Source organism: Hemiscyllium ocellatum, chromosome X, assembly GCF_020745735.1.
Source record: "Hemiscyllium ocellatum isolate sHemOce1 chromosome X, sHemOce1.pat.X.cur, whole genome shotgun sequence".
Classification (NCBI taxonomy): domain Eukaryota; kingdom Metazoa; phylum Chordata; class Chondrichthyes; order Orectolobiformes; family Hemiscylliidae; genus Hemiscyllium; species Hemiscyllium ocellatum.
In genome coordinates this window covers 14,825,299-14,849,352 of record NC_083453.1, presented here as the reverse complement: position 1 = coordinate 14,849,352, position 24,054 = coordinate 14,825,299, and the positions used below count along the sequence as shown (strand labels likewise).

At 39.5% G+C, this 24,054-nt stretch overlaps 1 protein-coding gene across 8 annotated transcripts in view; it reads right to left on the bottom strand.

The window, feature by feature from the left end:
• Nucleotides 1-24,054, bottom strand: part of ikzf4 (IKAROS family zinc finger 4) — a 207,780-nt gene that overhangs the window by 4,799 nt on the left and 178,927 nt on the right. For all 8 annotated transcript variants that reach the window (XM_060820903.1, XM_060820911.1, XM_060820904.1 and 5 more), the window contains one exon: nt 11,286-11,435. In XM_060820903.1, the coding sequence (XP_060676886.1) occupies nt 11,286-11,435 (150 nt within the window). The remainder of the gene's footprint in view (nt 1-11,285; nt 11,436-24,054) is intronic.

Sequence of the window (24,054 nt, the reverse complement as noted above, 5' to 3'; positions counted from 1 at the left end):
GGATAGTAATCAGAAGCCGAAACGAAAACATATTTCTGCTTCCTAAATGAGGGTGAAAAACTTAAATATTTAAGTTGCACCATTAGGTGCAAAAATTGCATAATATTTGAGAGTCAGTTGGAGCGACACACTTTTTCTTTCTTTTGTAGTTTTCTTTAGGCACGCATGAAACCAAAAGTTTAAAATAACATGGTACAGTGGTCAGACGTGTTACTGGCCAGCTTTAAAAGTGCCAGTCAGGATATAAATGTAATCATCTAAACTACTTCAAATTAAGAAAGTTTTAAAAGATCTATTGCGAAAGGTTGCAATTCTGGAGCTGCTAAATGGCAAACAAGTGGTGACCTGATACCACGGAAACCAGCGATACATACAAACCAGGCTATAGAGTAATCTCAAGATTTACATGTCACATGCAGAAGTTGAACTAATATGCTAAAATCATTAGAAGGTTCAATGGATACATATCTTACAAAGAAAGATACACAAGCAAGCCAATGTGAACTATCGCAAAGTGATAGCCACAGAAACTTTCAGAAAATTTACATTTAGTTTCTAGAATATGCTATTCAGCAGATTCCTAAACACCAAGTCATTGCAAGAGTTCACCATTGTTAACAGTGTTACTGACCCAGTTTACAGACTGCATTTATTCACGCTGGAAATTAGATACTAAATCTACTGCATAAGTTGTTGCGAACTTGCAATGGTGGAAATAGCACAGCCCTCAAATTACTGTTTCTGACATTAATATACAAAACCAAACTGTTAAAACCAAATACAAATAAATATCACATTAATTCATTAAGCTTTTGTATTCTTTCAAAAAAAATTTGGGATGTTGCAACAATGGCATAGCAGCATTTATTGCCCTCTCATAGTAGCTCTATAGGCATCAAGGATCCAATTTTATGAACTGGAGAGGGGTGGTAGGTTCTTTCCTGACATCAGTGGACTAGTTATTTATTTATAAAAATACAGTCTATTTTGGAGTGGGGGGGTGGGGGCTCACAGTTACTGAATTTATTCTTCAGATGTAATGGTTACTGGACAAAGCCATAGTTACTACACTACCTAGTACTACAAACAGTAATTTCCAGCCTTCAGCAAAGTACTGCTTGGTGTATTGAAACATACATAACATGGCCTTTTATAGTTCATCTAAACAATTATTTATGTAGCATCACACTTCACCATTTATTATCTCACATTTTCTTCGTATTATAAGCCATGCCACACTCCTCCTTTAAGGAGGTTAGATGGAAAAGTTATCATGCTCCCAAGTCTTGATGTACAAGTGGCCCAGTGTGACAGTAATATTTCTATTCCCATAAGAACTGCTTGGAAATCAGAAATTTGACAGTCACAGGCAAAGAAAAATGACCTATCTTGTACAGTCTTCAACACTATTTGCATGATAGCATCCCTCACACACCAAAGAAATTTGTCCAATCTGGACTGGTCCTGGAAATCACACTTTCTTTTATCATCATATCATTAAGAACATCCCTCACATGACATCTTGCTCCCACATTGAATAAAAGGTACTGGTAATACAATAATTGTGTTTTTTTAAAAACCTGCAGTAATCTTTAAAAAAAGCCCCCAAAAAACCCCAAACGAAAAATAGGCATGGGATGCAAAAAGAATGCTGGAGCTCAAATAATGAAGAACAACCTACAAGTTCATTTAACTTCTTCATTTCGGCACTCCTCAAAAACCATGAAAGCACCACCAACTTGGGAGAAAACAAAACTTAGCTTGATACTCCAAGTTTTGCTACCAAAACCGATCCAACATTGGCTCTCATTGCAAGAGTGTTTGAATGCTGCAGCAAGAAAGTCTTATTGCAGCTGGTTAGGGCCTTGGTGTGACTATTCCAAGAGTGTTGTGTGCAGTTTTGGTTTCCTTACCTAAGAAAAGATACACATCATACAGGGAGAACAGCAAAGGGTTACCAGACTGATTCCTGGTATGGCAGGTAGGTCATATGAGGAGAGATTGGGTGGGTCTGTATTCATTAGAGTTTAGAAGAATCCAGAAGGAATCTCATTAAAACGTATAATATTCTGACAGGGTTGGACAGACTGGATTCAGGGATGATGTTATCCCTGGCTGGGGTGGTTGAGAACAAGCAGGTCACAGGCTCAGGATACTTTCAAGGCCATTTCAGAATGAAACCAGAAGAAATTTCTTCATTCAGAGGATGGTGAACCTATGGAATTCTCTACCACAGAAGGCAATAGAGACAAAGATACTGAAAATTATAGATTTCAAGTAAATATGTTAAGGGTACGGGGAAAGTGCAGGAGTATGGCATTGAGATAAAGGATCAGCCATGATCATGTTGAATGGCACATTGTTTTCAATAGGCCAAATGGCTTATCCCTACTTTCCATCTTTCTGTGTTTTTGGATTCTGATTTTTGAAATAAATCCTTTAAGATGAAATCGAGGATTTTGTTTATTAACAAAACATTCAAAACATCGGTTAACTGCTTTCCTCCTCCAACAACACAAACAATCAGAAAATTAAGGCAGGACAGGAGATATAAATTACAAGTTTTGGTATATCCAGAGGCATTAAAAATCAGTTCACGAGTTACAATTTTCTGGAGGTCAATATCTAATAACACATTTCCTCTGTGAGCTGCACCCAGTTGTTCGTCTTACACGCAAAAAGTGTAGGTTTTTTTCAGCCAGTAACTTGAAGACCTATGGAGGGTCTGAGGCAGGCTGCCAACTCAGGGTCATGGTCTCCCTATGGAGGCCAAAAAGCAACTGACAATGAATCCCAGAATTGTAGTCTTCTTGATCAACCTGTTTCGACATGCTATAACACACCTCCAGAACAGAAAGTACTTGAACCGGATCTTCCAGCTCAGAAGTAAGGACATTACCACTGTGGCACAAGACCCCTCCCAGAATTTGAGCTACTTTAATCAGCCTACTCAGACATCCTATGACACGCATCCAGGGCAGGTGGGACCTGTGCCCAGATACTCCGTCCCAGAGGCAGGGATATGACCATTAACCAACAAGACCCCTCCCAGAATTGTATATTTAAGCAATTTTATAGGCTCAGGTTTTAGTCATATGTCACTGACAGGCATTTTAGGTGCTGATTAAAAATTTGTCTATTTAGCAGTTCAAAAAAATGCTAACTGGAAAGTGAAACTAGCTGTAATTTTAATGCCCCCAGAGTTCTCATTGCAAGGTGAAGAGATAATTATAAAAGTATGAGCACCTATTCTAACATAACGGGTTTGGTATTTTCCTTTGTCAAGAGGTGGCCCGTCTCTCAGCCCACTGGAATGAAATGCAGGGGGTTCAGAAACTTCTGGAAATATAATGTGATCAGCCTTAGCCATTTTAAGAGTTCAGCAAGGCTGTCCATTTTTAAATTAAACAGAATTTAAACATGAAAACATCAAAGACGATAATTTGCTTTGGGATTTATCGTCATGCTCTCTGGCCATGAATGCCTTCATCCTTGGCAGAAAAACAATGAACTTTTGAAAAACGACATGTTTGAGGAGAAGAGCAAAAAAACTGTTAAGACATAATTCTCATTCATTCCAATTAAATAAAATATACACATAGGTAGCAGAGGGATTGGTGATGCCCTGTTGTATTTTCTTTTCGAAACTGGAAAAGTTGCAAAATCTATCTTGAGTGTATTAGAGCATTTGAATTTCAGCTGCTCTGGAGCTCAGCTATCCTGTGGTCAAGCAGGTAATGGGCTTCCTACTGCCTGATCGGTCTTACTCTGGGCGGGGGGGGGGGGGGGGGGGGGGGGTTCTATTGCCTCCCCAGGGCTGTCCAGCTCCCCCCATTATAGTTTTTTAACGAGGGAGGTGTCTTCCTCCCTACCAATTATCTATGTGGGGAGCTCCCTGGATCCTCTGCAGACTTTGGGAAGGCATCTCTGGTTAGCCAAGCTCTCCAGTTAGCCAATGAGGTGGTTAGCTTCTTTTCATCCACATTAATCTGCTGGGTTCTGAAACTTTCTGCCTTCTGAAAAATCCTGATATGCCGGCTTCCAAGAGATCAATTGTGTTAGGGGATTCTGTAGTCAGAGGTACAGACAGACGTTTCTGTGGCCAGCAGAGAAAAAGCAGAATGGTGTGTTGTTTTCCTGGTGCCAGGATTAAGGATGTCTGAAAGAGGGTGCAGAATGTTCTCACGGGGGAGAGGGGCTAGCAGGAGGTCATTGTCCACATTGGAACCAACGATATAGGAAGGGAAAAGGTTGAGACCCTGAAGGGAGATTAGAGAGAGTTAGGCAGAAATTTAAAAAGGAGGTCCTCAAAGGTAGTAATATCTGGATTACTCCCAGTGCTACGAGCTAGTGAGGGCAGGAATAGGAGGATAGAGCAGATGAATGCATGGCTGAGGAGCTGGTGAATGGGAGAAAGATTAGGAAAGTGAGAGATAGTTAGGAAAGAGATCGATCTGAGAAAGGTACAGCTGAGAACAGAAGTGAGTCAAACATTCAGGGCAGGCAGGGACAAGGTAGGACTAATAAATTAAACTGCATTTATTTCAATGCAAGGGGCCTAACAGGGAAGGCAGATGAACTCAGGGCATGGTAAGGAACATGGGACTGGGATATCATAGTAATTATGGAAACATGGCTCAGGGATGGGCAGGACTGGCAGCTTAATGTTCCAGGATACAAATGCTACAGGAAGGATAGAAAGAGAGGCAAGAGAGGAGGGGGAGTGGTATTTTTGATAAGGGATAGCATTACGACTGTGCTGAGGGAGGATATTCCCGGCAAGGATGTTGCCAGGGTTGGAGGATCTGAGCTACAGGGAGAGGCTGAACAGGTCCCTGGAGCGTCGGCGGCTGAGGGGTGACCTTATAGAGGTTTACAAAATTATGAGGGGCATGGATAGAATAAATAGACAAAGTCTTTTCCTTGGGATCGGGGAGTCCAGAACTAGAGGGCATAGGTTTAGGGTGAGAGGGGAAAGATATAAGAGAGACCTAAGGGGCAACCTTTTCGCGCAGAGGGTGGTACGGGTATGGAAAGAGCTGCCAGAGGACGTGGTAGAGGCTGGTACAATTGCAACATTTTAGAGGCATTTGGATGGGTATATGAATAGGAAGGGTTTGGAGGGATATGGGCCAGGCGCTGGCAGGTGGGACTAGATTGGGTTGGGATATCTGGTCGGTATGGACGGGTTGGACCGAAGGGTCTGCTTCCATGCTGTACATCTCTATGACTCTGAGGGAGGACTCTGCCAGCTTCATCAGCTGCATTTCCATCAAACTGTTATTTTCGCTTTTATAACCTGGCAGTTTTCTTTTGACTCTGACTGGGAGAAGCATCCTATTCACCCTCTGCCTGTTAGTATGGTCCTTCTGCTCCTGTTCCCCGTTTACCTGGACTATGAATTGGTCTGCCAGTTCAACTTCAGGCTTAGTCCCTTTAAAGTCTATGAAATCTTCCATGACCTTTCTGAACTTTGTTCAGCTCTTTGCACTTTTGCAGAACCTTGCTGATGCAGTTTCTTCTCGGACATCCCTCTTCTTTTCCTCGAGGCCTGGCAGAACACTCTATGCTGAATAGGTCCCCTTCTGCCCCATTTATTGATCTTGGGTGCTCTCTTTTCCTCATTAACTTAGAGAGACCAAGCCAGAGCTTGCCAAAGTTCCTGTGGTTGTGCAGTCTCTCTTGGCATTCCAATCTGCATTCCGATCCAAAACATTCCAGATTGATTCTTATGATTACTGGAGCTGAGACTAAATCACATTAGAGGTGAACTCGGTGGAGAGGTACAGAACTGGTCTTCCGCCCCGACCACCAATCTTGGCATTATCTTTCATAGCAGATCAGGGAAAGGTTTAGAACCCTTCCTGATGTGAAGGGCTGTGTAGTCAGAGAGGTTGATTAAAACAATAGACTTGCTTGCTTTCTGGGAGGGTTAAAGGGACACTGTTCCTGTGAGGACAAAACTACTAGACGTTTTTAGGATTTTGCCTAGGTTGGCCACATATAGTGAAAACCCTCCAGGGGAATTGGGGCTCTGTGCAGTGGGGCTCCCTGGTTCTGCTACGTTCCCTGGTTCCCTGCGAATCATCTCTCTCTCTCTCTCTAGACTCATCCAGTTTCAGGGGCTTGCCTTTTAGCTTCCATCATTCTGGTCTGGAATATTCTATTTTATCGCAACAGAATACATCAGCCTCTGGAAAAGTTCTCCTCATGGGCTGGAGGGCTTTTTGGACCCTTTAGATTTTCTGTTCCAAGTGTCTAGCCTGCCCTGTTTATCTGTCGAATATTCACTGGGATGTTTGGAAAGGAGCTGCCTGGAGTTCCTCCTATGGGTGAGTTTGTAGCTGTCTGCCACAATAGCTACATTCCTAGCTGTGAGGGTTCTCTGTTCCTTCAAAGACACACACAGTTGTGCAGCTGGCAATTTTGATCTTCCAGCAACAGCAGCTTGCATAATTCATTTTAGGGATGTGATGTATTTTTTTTTTTACAGAGTGGATCACAAGTTGAAAAGGGATTTTCTTTCACCTTTCAAACACCAATTGGTTTCTTTCAATCAGATTCAAGCTGGTTTTAAAATTTTGGACTGTTCATATTTTTGTGCTTTTTATCAACTTTTATTTGGTTTTGGCTTATATAAATGGATCAATTCAGAATGAGCCCCAATTCTGTCACGGACAAAGGGGGAAAGGGGGTGAATTTAAATTACGATGGCTTTCCTCTTCTTCGATTTATTCCTTTCTCTTTTTATTCCCATACCTTCCTGAGCAAAAAGTGTTCTCCAAACCCTGGTTTTCATACTTCAATTTTTGAAATAAATCCATAGCAAAATCCTTTAAGATGAAATCAGAGATGGTTTATTATTAAAACAGTCAAGATGTGGGGCAATTGCTTTCTTATTCCATGCACACACACACAAACACTTCGGAAATTATGGAAGATGGGACTGGAGAGAAGAGGATATAAGGTCATAAGATACAAGTTTTGGTAAATACAAGATATTAAAAATGAGTTCCAACTTCCCAGAGGTCAGTGTTCAATAACAGTTTCCTCAGTGAGTTGGGCCCAGTCATTTTCTTTCTTGCAGTAATGTAGGTTTCTTTCTAGCCGGTCACCTGGAGACAGAGAATGGAAGGCCAAGGTAGGCTGCCAATTCAGCATGGACTTAGAACTGTAAAATTGTAGACTCAACCAATTCAAACAAACAATGTGCGTCTTCTAAAGCAAGAAAGCAATGCAGGGGTTCAGAAGCGTCTGGAAATACAATATGATCAGCCTTGGCTATTTTATTAGTCCAGCAATGTATCAATTTTTAAAACAAACAGAATTTGAACATGACAAATGCATTTTTATGGATGATGAGAACTGGAATATGAACATGTTTGGACATTACTGGATTACAAAGAATTCATGAGACTGTTTGGAACTCAAAGTTCAAAAGGTTTGTCTGCTATTTACAAAAACCAAGTGACTGTTGGACACTACTTTCCAAAGATTTGAGAGACAGGCAAGGGTGGAGTTTTATTGCTTTAATTGTTGAGCAAAAATAGATCTCTCATGGATCTATGCTGTGGCACCTAGCAACAGCCTCTGGATGGAGTTAATTCTTTTTTCAATACAGTACTAGAAGCTGTGGACAGATGTTGAAGAAGTTTGCAAGGACAGGAAGTACTGTCTTTCCATCTTTAAGAATTGGAGCTTGGAACTGGAAGCAACATTCTCTATATTTCTCACAGTGAAGTAGTTTGACAAAAACCTGATAAAGTTTCAAATATTAATTTAAATTAACTCAAACTTTTCCTCAACTGAATCTGAAATCTCATCTCAAGATTTTCCATTATTCTGCAACTGTCAGCAATCAGACTTTGTTGACAGAATTCAAAGGAAATCAAAAGTGAAGCCAATCCATATATCTGTCATCGCAATTCAATCCTGACCTTCGGGGTGTTGTTGTTGTGTCTCCCTTTTTACCTAATTTTTTTTCCTTCCCTAAATAACTGTGTGCATAAAACAGTTTAGTTTGCATGTGAATTAGATGAAAACCAGTTTGCTACTTGTTTGAAGATTAGATTTGCTTGTAATAAAGTTAAGTTTCTTGAAAGTTTGTTTTGTTCAAGTTAACAATAATAAAGAAAAACTGATCATTTTGGTGATTGAATAAGATTTATAGTCTTGGTGTGGCTTGTTGAGTAGTGGGGCTTGATTTCCAACACAGTCATCTTGCTGGAGTTGTAATATGAAACACAGAATATAGCTTTTTTTTTGGAATTTCTCTTCTTATCCTCTGGCCATGACCCATACCTGAATGTAGACCAAATTCTAACGTCTAGTAATTGGACAAAGAGCACACCGAATAGCTACCTTACAGAAACCAACAATGAAAGTAATATTGCTTTACAAGTATGAAGCTGAAAGAAAAATCAGCTTTGGAGAGATGGGAAGGTGGGGGGGAAACATGGGACCATTAAGGACAACTTTAACATTCCAGTTAGGAACAAGGGGAAATTACTCCTCGACAAAATGTTGAGAAACAAATCAGACCTGATTTTGAAAGAGGCGGCCGTATGCACTCAGTTTACATTCAACTCAAAGCTATGGAAATAATCAGAATCAAGAACCACACATGACAGTGAGGATAAATCTAGCAGCAAATAAAAGTTCACAATAGTAAACTATTTTTATATGCTGGTTTTATGCTACAACATAGGCTTGTATCATCTTCTGCACGAATACGTGTCAAAATTTCCCTTGAATGATTTAAGATTTATGCCTCAAATACTCCCCGTTGCAAAGTGTTCGATGTTCCAACAACTTTAAAAAATTGCTTCTGAAGTCACTTGCATTTATTTACTTTTAGGATGATGCACATCTATGGGAATGCAACATTTATTCTGATCCCAATGTGCCCTGAAGGTGTTCGTCAACCAAGTAGTTTGAAACACGCAAGCAATTTACTTGCCCTGATGGTCACAGGTGAGCCAGTTGAGTTTTTCTAAGAACCTGCAGCTTTCGCATTCATTTTCTGATATATGATCATAAACAACCAACTGCTAAAAGATTGGACCGCCATCTATAGGCTTGAATGAACCAGTTGTTCAAATATGAATACACTACAGTCCTAGGCCAAGGTGTACAGCAAAAACTGAAAAGGTGCTTCATAAATTATCTGGGAGGATGGTAAAGGCTGAAATAGAAGATTCTGTACTGATTACTTAAAGATACCAAAGAAACCATGGATACAACTAATGCAAAAGAATGGATCCTTCAGATCCACTGTTGGCTATCTAAAACCAAGACGCTTTATTTTTGTTTAATATACTGTACAGTGGTCAAACTGAACTTTTAAGAATTGGCTGTTTTCAAAGACCTTAACTTCTTGAGCATAATAGGGTAAAGTAATTTTCAGATATTTGCTGCTTGGACGTACATGTTTAATAACTCTCTAATTTAGGAATTTTCTTATTTTGTCTTATATACTGCAAATTATCTAAACATACCATGTGTGAAAGAAGTTAAAACAGCACAATTCAAATTAAGAGGGTACTTTTGGACAACTGACTCTTGGACCTCAAATACTCAGGTAGTTGCTCAATATGCTGCTAAAAACAGTGAAGGCAGATGCTCTAATGTGTCAGTAATCGTCAGTCAATGACGGCTGTTTTGTTATTTAAAGAGACATACGACTGTGCAACATGAATGGTGATTCATTTTCTCCTGCAGGCAGATATTTAAACTGTTCAAATACTCTCCTTCCTGATTCATATTATCCAAATGGATAAATTTGTATTGGCTTGCCCAGGGAGATTTAACAGCCTTGAACTAATAAAATGGAAAACATCCTCTGACCTCAAAGTCTTGAATTAGGTATGAACACATCTTGGAGACAATGAGAATAGTAATCAGCCTCTAAATTATAATTTAACTAATCATTCTCCGGTACTCTCCGTTTTGGTGGAATGTGTTCTGTATTGATCTATTTCTTTTCATCACATAATCTGGTAGCTGGAACTGTCTGATACACATATTCACCTCACCCAGCAGGAGATCAACATGTTAAGGAGCTGCTTTTCTGAATGATAAAACAAAGACCGAACACAAGTCACCCTAAGTTCTCTCCAAATGCCTGGCTAAGATTCACCAGATTTGCTAAAGATTGGTGCCATGGTGATGGTGCACAAATTCCATGATATTATAATATAAGTGACTTATGGGATGAGATGCACCATAGCACACCTTTCTAGGTCTTGTAGACTAGTTTAGAGCCCCTTGCTGAAAAAAAATGAATGGCTGATTATCCCCTACCCTGACCACATTAATATCAATGATGTCATGGAATCTGTTGAATTAATGCCACCATGATTGCCATAGCCACTTAAGAACCAATGAAGTCAATCACTTGCCCAAGATTGAGAAAGGGTCGGATTTCCAGGAAATTAATTGAAATTTTATATTCCAATTAAGTAAACCAAGCATTTTGATAACTAGAACATGTCCAGTTTTTCTCAAACTGGTAGTATTTTATTGATGTTGATTGAACTTGTATAAATTGCAACCAGTAATGAAATATGGTAGGGATCATACACAATGCCAGAGATAACCCTACGTTCACCCATTTATATATTTATCGATAGTTTCAATCTCAATTCATCAATTTAAATCCAAACTGGACATTCTGTCCAAATATTGTGATTCATTATTAATTTGGAGCAATTTCTTAGAACCAAGTGCTTGTTAAAGTCCTATTCTGCATCAGGGCTTGCTATGCTCAGATGTGCATCAGATATTGACTTCTCTGTTCCTGATCAATCCCTTTGTTAATACATTTGAATTACATTTCCAGCAAATTGTTGAGAGTGCTTTCCATTGAAATATCAGGTAGATCAAAAGTTCAACACGACATTTGTTAAATTAGATGACTGGGCAGATCCTGCGCCAGTGCAGAGCTTTATGCAGGGAAGGGTGCCCCATAAGAGGTGATTCTGCTGGTTCCATTTAAATAAAAATGAATCTAGAATCAATCTTACAGAGGTAAATTTTGGATTTGACAAGTTCCTAAGGTGTGTGAATGATGTCTGAATGACTAAGCACACTTTTTCAAACATGAAAAATACAGCAATGCACAAGTAATGAGCAGCGAACCACATAACTATGCAACACCATAATTATCATTTGGATATGTCACTGCTAGTTATACGCTATCTGTTTCACTATCTTTGGGTGACCGTGGCACAACTAGACATAGTCCCTGCTTCCCCAGACCAACTATAGCACTGCTGGTTACAGACCTTGCTGAGTAGATGGCTGTGGTGGCTCAGCATTCAGACTCTGTAGGTAGTTGTGACAGCGCTCCTTGTGCTCCTCCAGTGAACTCTGCTGCTTGTAACTCCGACCACAGTAATTACATTTGTAAGGCTTGCCAACCGTGGGAGAGGAGACTAAAGAAAACACAAAATTATCAGAAAAGCATTAGATTATGCAAGATAATCTATGATGTTACATTGAATTGGACACAATATATAAAATTCAAAATGGAAAAATACTAGAAATATGAAACAAGCCAACAATATCCAAGATAGGTAGCATTCCAGACAAAAACTCTTCATTTCTAAGCACTACTTTGTTCGACCAGAGCTTCCATCTCATCTCAGGCAAAATATCCAGTCCAGGACAGCATCCGAACATAGTTACCCCAAGCCACAAGATTCAGACATGGGCATCACAGGAATAGGAAACTGCCATTTTTTTTTTGTTTCCCCCATTGCTGACTATTAGCTGATTAATGATCAGTGTATTAGAACAATAGGCATTCAATGGAATTGTTAACACTGCATATAGACAGCCAATGGCATGGAGTAGCACAAAAATAACCGGATGTGAAAAGCTGCATCTCTCAATTAAACTGACTTTCAGTCAACATACACAGTCTTAAAATACAAACTATTAAGATTTTGATCTTTAGAGAAGTGTCTGCAATAAATGGAATCAGGCACTCGTTGGACTTAAGTGCATCATTCATACAACTGAAGTAGTTAATGGTGAACTGGAACAGAGTCTGGGAGTAACAGTAGATTCAGTACGCGACAAGTCAAAAAGTAAAATGTTGGCTGAATATATAATTGTGCTATTAATTTAGCTGATTGCATATCATGGAGGATGAGGCAGGATGGCATATCATAGTCAAAGTCACAGAGGATATATTCTGGGATCTTGGAGTCATTTCGATGCTTGTGGCAAATCCAGAGATGTTTACAAGCATAAAGTGGTCAAGGATAGTTTTCTTAGGAGAAAGCACTGATAACCATTTTGAAAGGCAGGAAACAATACCTGGAAAGAGGAAACCATTTTTTATGGCAGCTAGCATGAGAGCCAGGGAGGAAAGTTTGATCATTAGCAGTTTGGTGGCAATACCGTAAAGGGAGCAGATCTTATAGTCAAGTTAGGCTTGCAGAGGCCAATGAAGGAAACGAAGGGAAAAAAAAACTGCAGAAGATTGCACGATTCAGGCTAGAGCAGGGACATGATTTGACTTAGTAAGCGAGGTAGCCAGGCTGAACCTACAAGATTTGCCAACTTTATTACCCACATAAACTGTTAACGTTTTTGAATAAATTATACATTATCACTATCCTTAAACATTACAATTTTAACAAACTTAACCTTTTAGTCACTGAAAGCAGTAGCTCATACCAAAAATGAAAAGTACAAAAACATTTGAGACACAAATGTTATTTAAGGAGATTACCATATACAGTATACGCTTGCTGTGGTACTCAGTATTGTTCCAAAGAAATCCCAATCCTTCTGTTACAAGCAGTCAAATTGCTTTTGGCCACCAACATTTCCATTACCAGAACTACTTGTCCTACCTTCAAATACATGGTCAATTGGTGTAGGAGGTAAACTAAACACAAACACCTATATGAGATACAACCATGTAAGCTGACCATCCATATACAGATGCATCTGAACCACAGCAAGCATGCATCAGTTATTTCTTCTTGCTGTTCCCTCGATAATTATGCTGTCTTCAACTTCCTGGATCCTTATGCATCAGCTTGATTTACAACTATCCTATCAAGAGCAACATAAGTACCAAGAATTACAAATGTCTAAAATGGTGATACACTTCCAACCAATTCAGCTGAGCAATATTACTGGAAGCTGTTGATCCCCACATTGATATTGCTTAGTTACCTACAACAGCAAAAAGACTGTCCTATTTAAATCACATTCTTGTATCTTTTACAAATATTTCTTCAAATTTCAATTGAAAAATCAGGAAATGTTCTCAGTTGCACGGTCAAATGTAGCTGCAGAGTAAAATGCTGATGATTTGCAGTGTAATATTAGCTGTACCAGTTTATTTTTAAAAGAAAAAGTAATCGTGGGGTGAGCATATCGGAGTTCCTTTGCTTTTGCGCAGCCTGAATACTCTTAGCTGGGTAATTCCAGATTCCTGTTTCACAGTTACCTTTTGCTGCACGTGAACTGTGGAACCATTCAGGGAATGTTTCAATAGGGCAATTGCAGTACCCGGTAATGTAGGTTCCATGAAATTGATAATTCAGGCCAAGTTCTACAGTATTAGATCCACATTTTAAGCAATCATATAGGCAGCTATTTTAAAGTTTAAGCCCGACTAGCTTTTTTCCCCCCTTGGGTGATGACAGTAATTGGCAGGAAGGGAAGGAAAGATAAAAGATGTCAACAACTTTGATGAGTTATTCATTTTTTTTGCTTCATCACAACATTTGTCATTTTGTACACATGGATTCCATCACAACCATTTCAAAGTCGACCATTCAAAATAGAATACTAATTACGGAGTGGCACCATTTTTGGGAAGTGGTCAATCTCTTTTCTTTAAAGATGTTGTGTTTTAGAAATTCTTTACTTAACTCAGTATTACATACGGTTTGATCCATTCTCTCGAATAAGGGGCCCAACACTGCACACAATACTGCAGGTGGGGTCTCAGCAAGATTCTATACAATTGAAGCAAGATATTTTTACTCCTAAAGTCAAATCCCTTTGCAATAAAGGCCAACATATCGCTTGCCTTTGTGACTGCTTGTTGCACCTGTATGTTGGCTTTCAGTGACCTTTTTAAACAGTGAAACATTTTAATGTGGACTCCAAAATAGGTGCATTTATAAAAGAAAGATCGATTATTTTACTCACATTTTGTTTTGACACCATAACACACTCACTACAGCTCTCTACAAATACGTCTGCACAGTGCTAATTTCTTGATGTTTTCTAAGTGATCAAAGAGGATTTAATAGCATTTTTAGTTCAACCCAGAAGGGAATGTATTGAAGTGCAGCAGATGCGCTGCAGAAATTTTAGCTAAAAAGATTTCTTTTTATAGCTATCTTCAGTTGCTGAGACCCAATCTCTGGAATTCCCTCTCCAAATCCCTCTTTCAACCCTTAAGGCATTCCTAAATCCCACCTTTTTGACAAATTTTTTCACCATCTGCTGTGGCCTCATGTAGCGTGGTATCAACATTTGCTTCATAATGCTCCTGTGAAACACTTTGGCATGTTTTACTCTGTAAGAGCACTATATAAATACAAGTCGTTGTCATCATCTGATATTAACAAACTAGCTGTTTAGTTTCCAAAAACCTTGATCTTGCCATTTCCCTCTCACCGTTCAGCTGGACCTGAGAAATGGCCAGTCTATTGGTGGCTGAGAACACGTAGGTGTGTCTGTTCTGCCCATCAGATCCCAGATGTTGCTTACAGCAGATTGACACTATTTTGTTAGTGCAATCCTAAAGTCTCTGTGAAATCAAGAAATTTAGCACTAAGAAAAACACACTTCACATCCAATGCTGTTACCAATTTATAACATTAATTTATAAAACTTCCAACACAATGTCCAAGGAGTCACTCCCCTCATGAATTTATCCAATAAGTAATATCTAAACAAAACAAGAGGATCCTAAATTTGATTTCCAGGCTGGAGTAAATTAGCCAATCTCAGCCATCCTTTAACAGTCTACGAAGTATATGAAAGGAAGGCTGTTTGTTTGAACTCTTTGTACACCAAAGGGATTAGTCAGTATAGTGAGTTTGACACTGGCCTCTGGATAGGAATGTCATTTTGGGGTTAGTAGTGCTAAGGGTTTGGACATTTTCAACACAAATCCTAGAAAATATTATCTCAGAGTCACAGAGATGTAAAGCACAGAAACAGACCCTTTGGTCCAACTTGTCCATACCGACCAGATATCCCAACCCAATCTAGTCCCACTTGCCAGCACCCTGCCCATATCTCTCTATTCATATACCCATCCAGATGCCTCTTAAATGTTGCGATTGGACCAGCCTCCACCACTTCCACTGGCAGCTCATTCCATACACGCACCACCCTCTCTGAAAAAGTTGCCCCTTAGGTCTCTTTTATATCTTTCTCCTCTCACCCAAAACCAATGCCTTTTAGTTCTGGACTCCCCGACCCCAGGGAAGAGACTTTGTCTATTTATCCTATCTATGCCCCTCATCATTTTATAGACCTCTATAAAGGTCACCCCTCAGCCTCGGACGCTCCAGGGAAAACAGCCCCAGCCTATTCAACCTCTCCCCGTGGCTCAAATCCTCAAACCCTGGCAACGTACTTGTAAATCTTTTCTGAACCCTTTCAAGTATCACAACATCCTTCTGATAGGAAGGAGACCAGAACTGCACGCAATATTCCAAAAGTGGCCTATCCAATGTCCCATGCAGCCGCAACATGACCTCCCAACTCCTGTACTCGATACTCTGACCAATAAAGGAAAGAATACCAAACACCTTCTTCACTATCCTATCTACCTGCAACTCTACTTTCAAGGAGCTATGAACCTGCACGCCAAGGTCACTTTATTCAGCAACACTCCCAAGGACCTTACCATTAAGTGCACAAGTCCTGCTAAGATTTGCTTTCCCAAAATGCAGCACCTTGCATTTATTTAAATTAAACTCCATCTGCCACTTCTCAGCCCATTGGCCCATCTGGTCAAGATCCTGTTGTAATTGGAGGTAACCGTCTTTGCTGTCCACTGCACCTCCAATTTTGGAGTCATCTGCAATCATACTAACTATACCTCTTATGCTCACATCCAAATCATTTATATAAATGAAGAAAAGTAGGGGACCCAGCACTGATCCTAGTGGCACACCATTGGTCACAACCATCCTCCACCACCCTATGTCTTCTACCTTTGAGCCATTTCTGTATCCAAATGGCTAGTTCTCCCTGTATTCAATGAGATCTAACCTTGCTAACCAGGCTCCCATGGGGAACCTTGTTGAATTCCCTTACTGAAGTCCATATAGATCACATCCACTGCTCTGCCCTCATCAATCCTCTTTGTTACTTCTTCAAAAACCTCAATCAAGTTTGTGAGACTTGAATTCCCACGCACAAAGCCATGTTGACTATCCCTAATCAGTCCTTGCCTTTCCAAATACATGCACATCCTGTCTCCTCAGGATTCCCTCAAACAAACTGCCCACCACCGTCTGGCTCACTGGTCTTTCATTCCCTGGCTTATCCTTACCACCCTTCTTAAACAGTGGCACCACAGTTAGCCAAAGATCAGTTTTCCAGCACCTCACCTGTGATTATTGATGATACAAGTATCTCAGCAAGGGGCTCAGCAATCACTTCCCTAGCTTTCCAGAGTTCTAGGGTTCACCTGATCAGGTCCTGGGGATTTATTCACTTTATCCTCCTCTGTAATATGTATCTCCTTGAAATAAAACTTTCAAACTTGGAATGTCTACTAGTAACATTGTGAACAAGCAATGGCTAGATAATTTTCTAATCAACTTTCTCAGAGATGCTATTACACACCACTGGAGCAAGTGGTACTTGAACTCAGGCCTCCTGGTTCAGAGGTAGGGACACTACCACTGCACCATAAGGCCCTTAGCCAAGCACCGGATATTGTGATAACCCTTATAAAGCCCATGGGGAATCACTAATTAATCTTATGGAGCTCATGGAGTAGGAGTTCTTTGGTGACAGGCAATGGCCTGCCCAGCTGAAACTCATCACATGATAAAGCAGACCCTTTGTCTGTGATATACAACACTTCTAGATAGATGAGAAACAATAAAGCAGACCCAATCCCACCCTCCCTACTGCTCCCTCACTTTTGATGGCTTGTATTGGCTGTAACAGGTTTTGCATGTAGATCTCCAATTGGCTGTATGGGTATTTTACCGGTTAATAGTTTTTAAAAAAAAATGTCATGGCGATTTGTTGGAAGGGGAAAAAAAACAGTTACGTTCAGAGCACTTCTGAATATTAGAGAGAGAGAGAGACTTGGATTACATTCCCACCTGCTCCAGAAGTGTGCAATAACATCTCTGAGCAGATTGATCAGAATATAAAGGCGGCCCTAGGTCTCTTGCAGTGCATTGGTGATATCCCTCTCTCTGATCCAAGAGGCCTGGGTTCAAGTCTCACCTGCTCCACAGGTGTGTAACAACATGTCTGAACAGGTTGATTAGGAAAAATAAATGGAGACCCAAGGATGGGACCTGGACTGGGACTAGCCTTTGTATGCCATTAGTAGTGGCTCTATTTTGGTGCTCAATAATAAACAAAGTTCTTTTCCAGTCAGGTTTCCTGAGTTATTCCAGATATTAATCTACAAAAGCAACACTCTACAGGTGTTTGGAAACTGAAATTTGCTGGGTATTACGGTTGTTAAATTTGATGATGATACAAAGACAGTTAGGAAAGTGAGTAGTGAAGATGACATAAGGAGGCTCCAAATTAATCCGTTGTTAGTGGACAAATGTCTGGCAAATGAAGTACAATGTTGAAATTGTCCATTTTAGAAGAAGAATATAAGATGTCGTATATTATCTAAGAGATTGCACAGGTGCAAGATGCAGAGGGACCTGGGCGTTGCCTTATGAGGAAAGGTTGGACAGGCTAGGCTTGCGCCTGTAGGAGTTTCAAAGAGTAAGGAGTGACTTGATTGAAACACGCAAGATCCAGAGAGGTCTGGACAGGATGGATTTGGATAGGATGCTTCCTCTTGTCTAGAATCTAGAACTAGGGTCATTGTTTAAAAATAAGGGGTATTTAAAAGGGAAGCAAGGTGAATGTTTGCTTTCTTTCAGAGGTTCACAAATCTCAAAAGGCAGTGGAAGGGGAGTCTTTAAACATTTTAAGGCAGATGTAGAAAGGTTCTTGATAAGCAAAGAGGTCAAAAGGTTATTAGTGGTAGGTGGAGCAATCAGATTAGCCATGAAGTTACTGAATGGAACAGCAGTGTTAAAGAGGCTAACTCCTATGGTGCCTCCTCCTGCACGTGATTCACATGTTTGTATGTCATCAAAAGGCAATCAGTATCTACGAAGAAAGAGTTGACATTTTAGGCCGATGACCATTTGTCACTGTAAAAGGTCAATCTTAAAAGTTAATGATTTCTCCCTCCATAGATGTTACTTGAACTAATGAGTATTTCCAGTCTTTTTTTAAGTTTAGAATCCTGTTTATCGAGAAATGCGACACAATAATGGAAAACATTCAGAAGAATTGCTGAACTCTAGGTTCTCTATCCTGAATGAAAAGTCTGGAATCGAGATGAAATTGGATTTTTTTTTCGTGTTTTATTCACAAAGACCTTACAGAGATGAATAAAGAGCTAAATAGTGATATAGTATCAAGGTGATTAGCATGTGCTTCAAATAAGGATACATATGGATTATAGGAGCCTTTCCAGCAAAGCTCTAAGCCATGCTGCTTGGGAAATGAGACAAAGGCACTCTCTTCATTGGAACAAATAAGAATTCAAGGAGGAGAAAGTGAGAACTGCAGATGATGGCGATCAGAGTCGAAGAGTATGGTGCTGGAAAAGCACAGCTGGTCAGGCAGCATCCGAGGAGCAGCACAGCAGATGAAGGGCTTATGCCCAAAACGTTGACTCTCTTGATCCTCAGATGCTGCCTGACCGGCTGTACTTTTCCAGCACCACACTCTTCGAACAAGAATTCAAGGGTGACATTAGATGTTAAAGCTTGTTTTTAAACTCAAGGTGGGAAAGAAAATTAAAGAAAAAATATCTGCAATATGACCAGTATCCATCAATAATGTTGCTTGATCTTGATCTGAATTGCAATTCTGGAACACGGACACAATGGCTCTAAATATTGAAGTGATAAAGTCTTCCATAGCACAGAATTGTGTGTCTGTGTGTTGTGTCCGCCAAGAGTGACCAACTTTGAAATATTGTCAGGCTGCTGAATAATATGGAAAATTTAGGATACGTGAACAGAAGATGACATATGCATGAAGTAAGGCTCTTCTAACACTCACAACCGGTCCTTTGTATGTCCCAGATCCAAAGCTGAGAGCACAAAATTTTCAGAAACTGAAGCAAATGCAAATGAATAGGAGTCATTTGAAACATTTTGCAGATGGCTTTGGCTATTATACTTGCATGATTTTGGTTAGTGTAGAGAGCAAAGGAAAAAAATGTCTTCCTCTTAAAAATTGCTGTTAAAGAACTCTATTTAAAAAAAATATTTTAAGAATGCCAATTGCTTTTCAGACATCCTGAATATCGTGCACTGAAGCAATCTTTCTTATGGAAAATCTATACAATGGAACTTTGCTTTTGCTGAATTGTTTGCAATCATATTGAACATTGGCACATAACTTCTAACATATTTCTCCCAAAGATTTAAACTTTTCATACATCCCTGTTTGAGTGGTACAATATCGTGAGCATCAATGAATCAGGACGCAGCTATTATTCTCTCTTTAATGTCCAACTAAAAGCACACTGATTGTGTAATGGGGCAGAGTGGGCTTTAAATCACTTTGAAACAAAATGGTAAGTTGTTGTGCAAAGCACTGTAGCTGCATTAACCATAATATCCCAGAATGTTCTGATGAGTACTGTCAAATGCCTCTCTTAATAATCATCCCCATCCATGGACTGTTATCAGCCTTTGTTATGATTAGAGAGTTTCTTCTTAAGGTTACAGTACTTCTAAATACAACCAAACTATGGCAAAATATTTTGCACATCCTGCAATTTTCCCATTTTGGCAGCAGAGTTCATTTATACTGAAGGATCATATGGCTCTTTATCAAAAAATAAGTAGTGTACCATTAATGCTTCCTCTAAAATAAATTATGAAAGACTTGAACAGAAGTTTAAAACTAAAATACATTACTGCAGTAATGCAACAATGCAGAGTAAGCCAGCAAAGTTGTTTCAGCGAATACCTCAGTACTAAAACAGGCTGTTCGGTCCATCAAGTTTGTAATGGTGTTTTCTTGCAATTCATATACATTAAAATCTGTGTTCTCATGCGAGTACTACAATGCTATAAATGTTAATGTTGTTTGAAGAAGCTCGAATTTCCTCATGCCAAATTCCTAGGAGATTTAGTCTCTCTAGAGTTTGTTAAAATTTGTTATTGTGGCAGTGGGAGCATAATTGGGCTCTGTCTCTCGTGGAAAAAAAACAGCCTCGGTTTTTAAAAATCACTAGTAACTATCTAGTAACTCTCACTGTAAAGTACATGTCAGCTGTGACGTCAGATAATCGGATAAAATTCACTGTCCCATTTCAGAAGAAAAATAACCAACTGAACAAGGTACCCATGGGATGCCATGTTACATGAACGTTCACAGGATGATTCACTATCTTCAGGAAAGTAAGGGTGGAAGAAAGGAAGCAATCTGCTATGTCTTGACATGAACACTTCAAGAGTACTTTAACAATTTCACATTTATAATCTTAAACCAGTAACTCCCATTAGCCACAAATCACCAGACTAAAAGGATGAAGAGATGCTTTGAGAGGACATTACCATAGTTACTACTGAATTAATACAAAGAATTCTATTGTTGCTTCGAACGTAACTTACAACCTTGCAGTCACAGCTGGAAAGCAATCCAAAGTAAACTGATCAGAGTCTTCATGTATTTTCAGCAACTTCAGACATGAGTTTTGGAGCATCTTTGTGCTGTGAAAGTGGTATTACATTCAGGCAATGGGTGATAGTCAGACAAATGGCACAGCACACAAATTGCAGAAAGTAGGATGTAATTTATGTAAATAAAAGAAAACTTCAGTTCACGTTTTGTTGTCAAAAATCCACTTTTGCAACATCTGCAGGACACAATGTTTTCCTCTTGATTACTAATCTCTTTTTTCTGGCACAGTATTGCTTCCTCATACAGCTCTATCTTAGCCATGGAAAGAAATCTGTTTACCCAATAGAAAAAAAATCAATTGTTCAATTTGCATATTATGTTGCAACTGGAAATAATGTGAAGATACTATGGCTTTAAGAGGTGCATTTTGCCATTTTTTAAATAAAAAAAAAGAGGTTGAGACAGGAATGGCAAGCAGTCTGTTCCAAGCCAATAAAGTAAACAGTTTGAGAGGCCTTGGGGTTTTCTTTTAACGTTGGAACAATAGAAGCAGCCTAAATGGGTGGAGTCAGGCTCCCACAGAACCATGGCTTTAGGTTAGCTTTCAGTAGTTGTTGGGGTTTTGAAGGTGGCTATAGAAGCTCTCTCTCTCTTAAATTCAGGTAGTGCGACCAATTGAATTACATCTGGAACACAGCACAGCACACTTGCCTTTAACTAAGATAAAGGTTAGGGTCTATGCTATCTCCTTGATAGGGAGGTTTGGTCTAGTTCAGAACAAATTGGGGGGCTCATCCGGGATCAAGAAATCTAATATCAGGTTCAGGATTATTGAACTCAAAAGACAGTGAATGGTGAGTGCTGGCATTTTCGTCGGGTGTTGATTTCAGTTGATTTAACTGGGATGTGCCTTGTATAATAATGGCACTTTCAGTTGCTGAGGTTCCTGGGGGTGGAAGAAGTCACTTTGGATGTTTTACAGAATGTGAGCAAGGGGTGATGACTACAGCAATAACTCTGCATTTACAATTGCCAAGATTGCAATCAGAATAATTGGAAATTGCTAAAATCCAACTGCAAATGAAGTAGCTTGAAGTAGAGGCCATGGCAAAGGAAAAAGAGAGAGAGAGGGAAATGAAACAGTTTGAATTATGATTAAAAGTAGGCGGTTAAAGAAAGGAAAGCCCCAGCAGAAGGAAGGGAAAAAAGTTTTTTTTTAAAACTTTGTAAGGTGAAAAGGAAAAAAAGAAAAAAGTGGCTAGGATAGAACACAGGAGTAGTGATGGGGACATGAAGAGCAAACCCATTGTAGCCAAAAGTCTTGTGGAGATCTATTTAAATATGTTTAAGCATTACCAGGGTTGGATGAGAATGACAAAGAAGCCTATTTCATTTCATCTGGAAAGTGACAAAACAAATGAAAGGGTGGTGACCACGTGGGTGTTGTTGATTCAAACAAAATTGGTAGGTAGAACTAGTGAGGTATTTGCATCACTATCAGAGGAGGTACCTGGGGAATACGATGAGGTGAAAAAAGCCATCTTAAGAGCATATGAATTAGTACCAGAAGCCTAGTGACAAATGTTTTAGGAACCTAAAGGAGGAAACCTAGTCAAACATACAGAATTTGTAAGGACCAAACAAAGTAACTTTGATAGGTGGATAAGGACATTAAAAATAGATCAGACATATGATGCTCTTAGAGAGTTCAAACTTGACTTCCTGAAGTCGTGAGAACTCGTGTGGGAAAGCAGCGTGTTAAAATTACAAGATTAGCAACTGAAATGACCGATGATTAGGATTTAGTTCATTAATCATAGTTTGGCTTCTGACAAATTTCAATCTGTGCAGGATAGAAACTGGAGAGAAGAGAAATCCTCAGGTGGTAAAGGAAAAGGAGATCTCGTTGAAGACAGTTTACCACACATGAAAAAGGAGCCCCATGGGGGGTGGGGGGAAGAACAAAAAACCCTCAGGTGTTGTCACAACAATAAAATGGGTCACAAAGTCAAGATGTTTACAAAAAGTACTAGGAAAACAGATGCGGTAAAACAAGATAAGCCAATGGGTTTATTAACGTGGTAAAGGAGATTCCAGTGGAAACTAAAGAGCTGCAAAAAAATTTACAACCTGGTCAGGGGTTGGTTAATAAGGAAGTACCAGATCTCTTTAAAGAATTTACCTGTGTGGGTAAGGCTTATTCAGGTGCACCTGGAGAGTGGGTAAAAAAAAATTTAATAGATACAGGAGCAAGTCAATCTTTGATGGTGAGAGATAAGGAGATATGTACTTTGGAAGGAATCTTGCTAGGAAAAGGTGGTAAACTGTGAGAAGAACAGTGAGAAGAAAACTTCTTTTATATAAAGATGAGGTAGCAGATTCCAGTGAAAAGTGATGGTAGGAGTAATAGAGAGATTCTCTGTTCTGGGGATGGAATTTATCCTTGGGAATGATACAGCTGGATCACAGACGGGAGTGATGCTGATTATGGTTGAAAAACCAATAGAAAATCAGGCAACTGAGGTGTAATAGGAAGAATATCTTCGGATTTTTCCTGGCTGTGTGGTAACAAGGCACAAAGTCACAGGTTGAAACAAGAGGAGAAATCAAAGAACAAAGATAAGAATATGTTAGTTCAAATGGTTGAGATAAAAAAAAAGAACAGCTGGAAGACAAAGTGGATATTTTTTTATATTTCAGAGAGGTTAGTTGAGTTACAACAAAAAGAAAAAAAAGTTGGATCTAAAAGTACACACAGAAGAGAAATCTAACTGCATCCCAGAATGTTACTATCTTAAAAATGATATGTTGATGAGGAAGTGGATACCATCACATATTCAGGCAGATGAAAAATTGGCAGAAGTTCATCAAGTTGTATGACTGGTTGATTATATAAAGAAGGTGTTGCGGATTGCAGGTGTTACCAGTAGTAGGTCATTTGGGAGTCAGAAAAACCCAAGCTAAAATACAAAAATATATTTATTGGCCAGGACTGCATAAGGATGAGGTTGAATTTTGCTGGACATGTCACATGTGCCGGGTAATTGGAAAACATCAGGCACTGATAAAACCAGCACCTTTAATACCCATTGCCCCATGTGAGGAGCCTTTTACAAGAATCTTAATCGATTGCATAGGATCCCTACCTAAAAT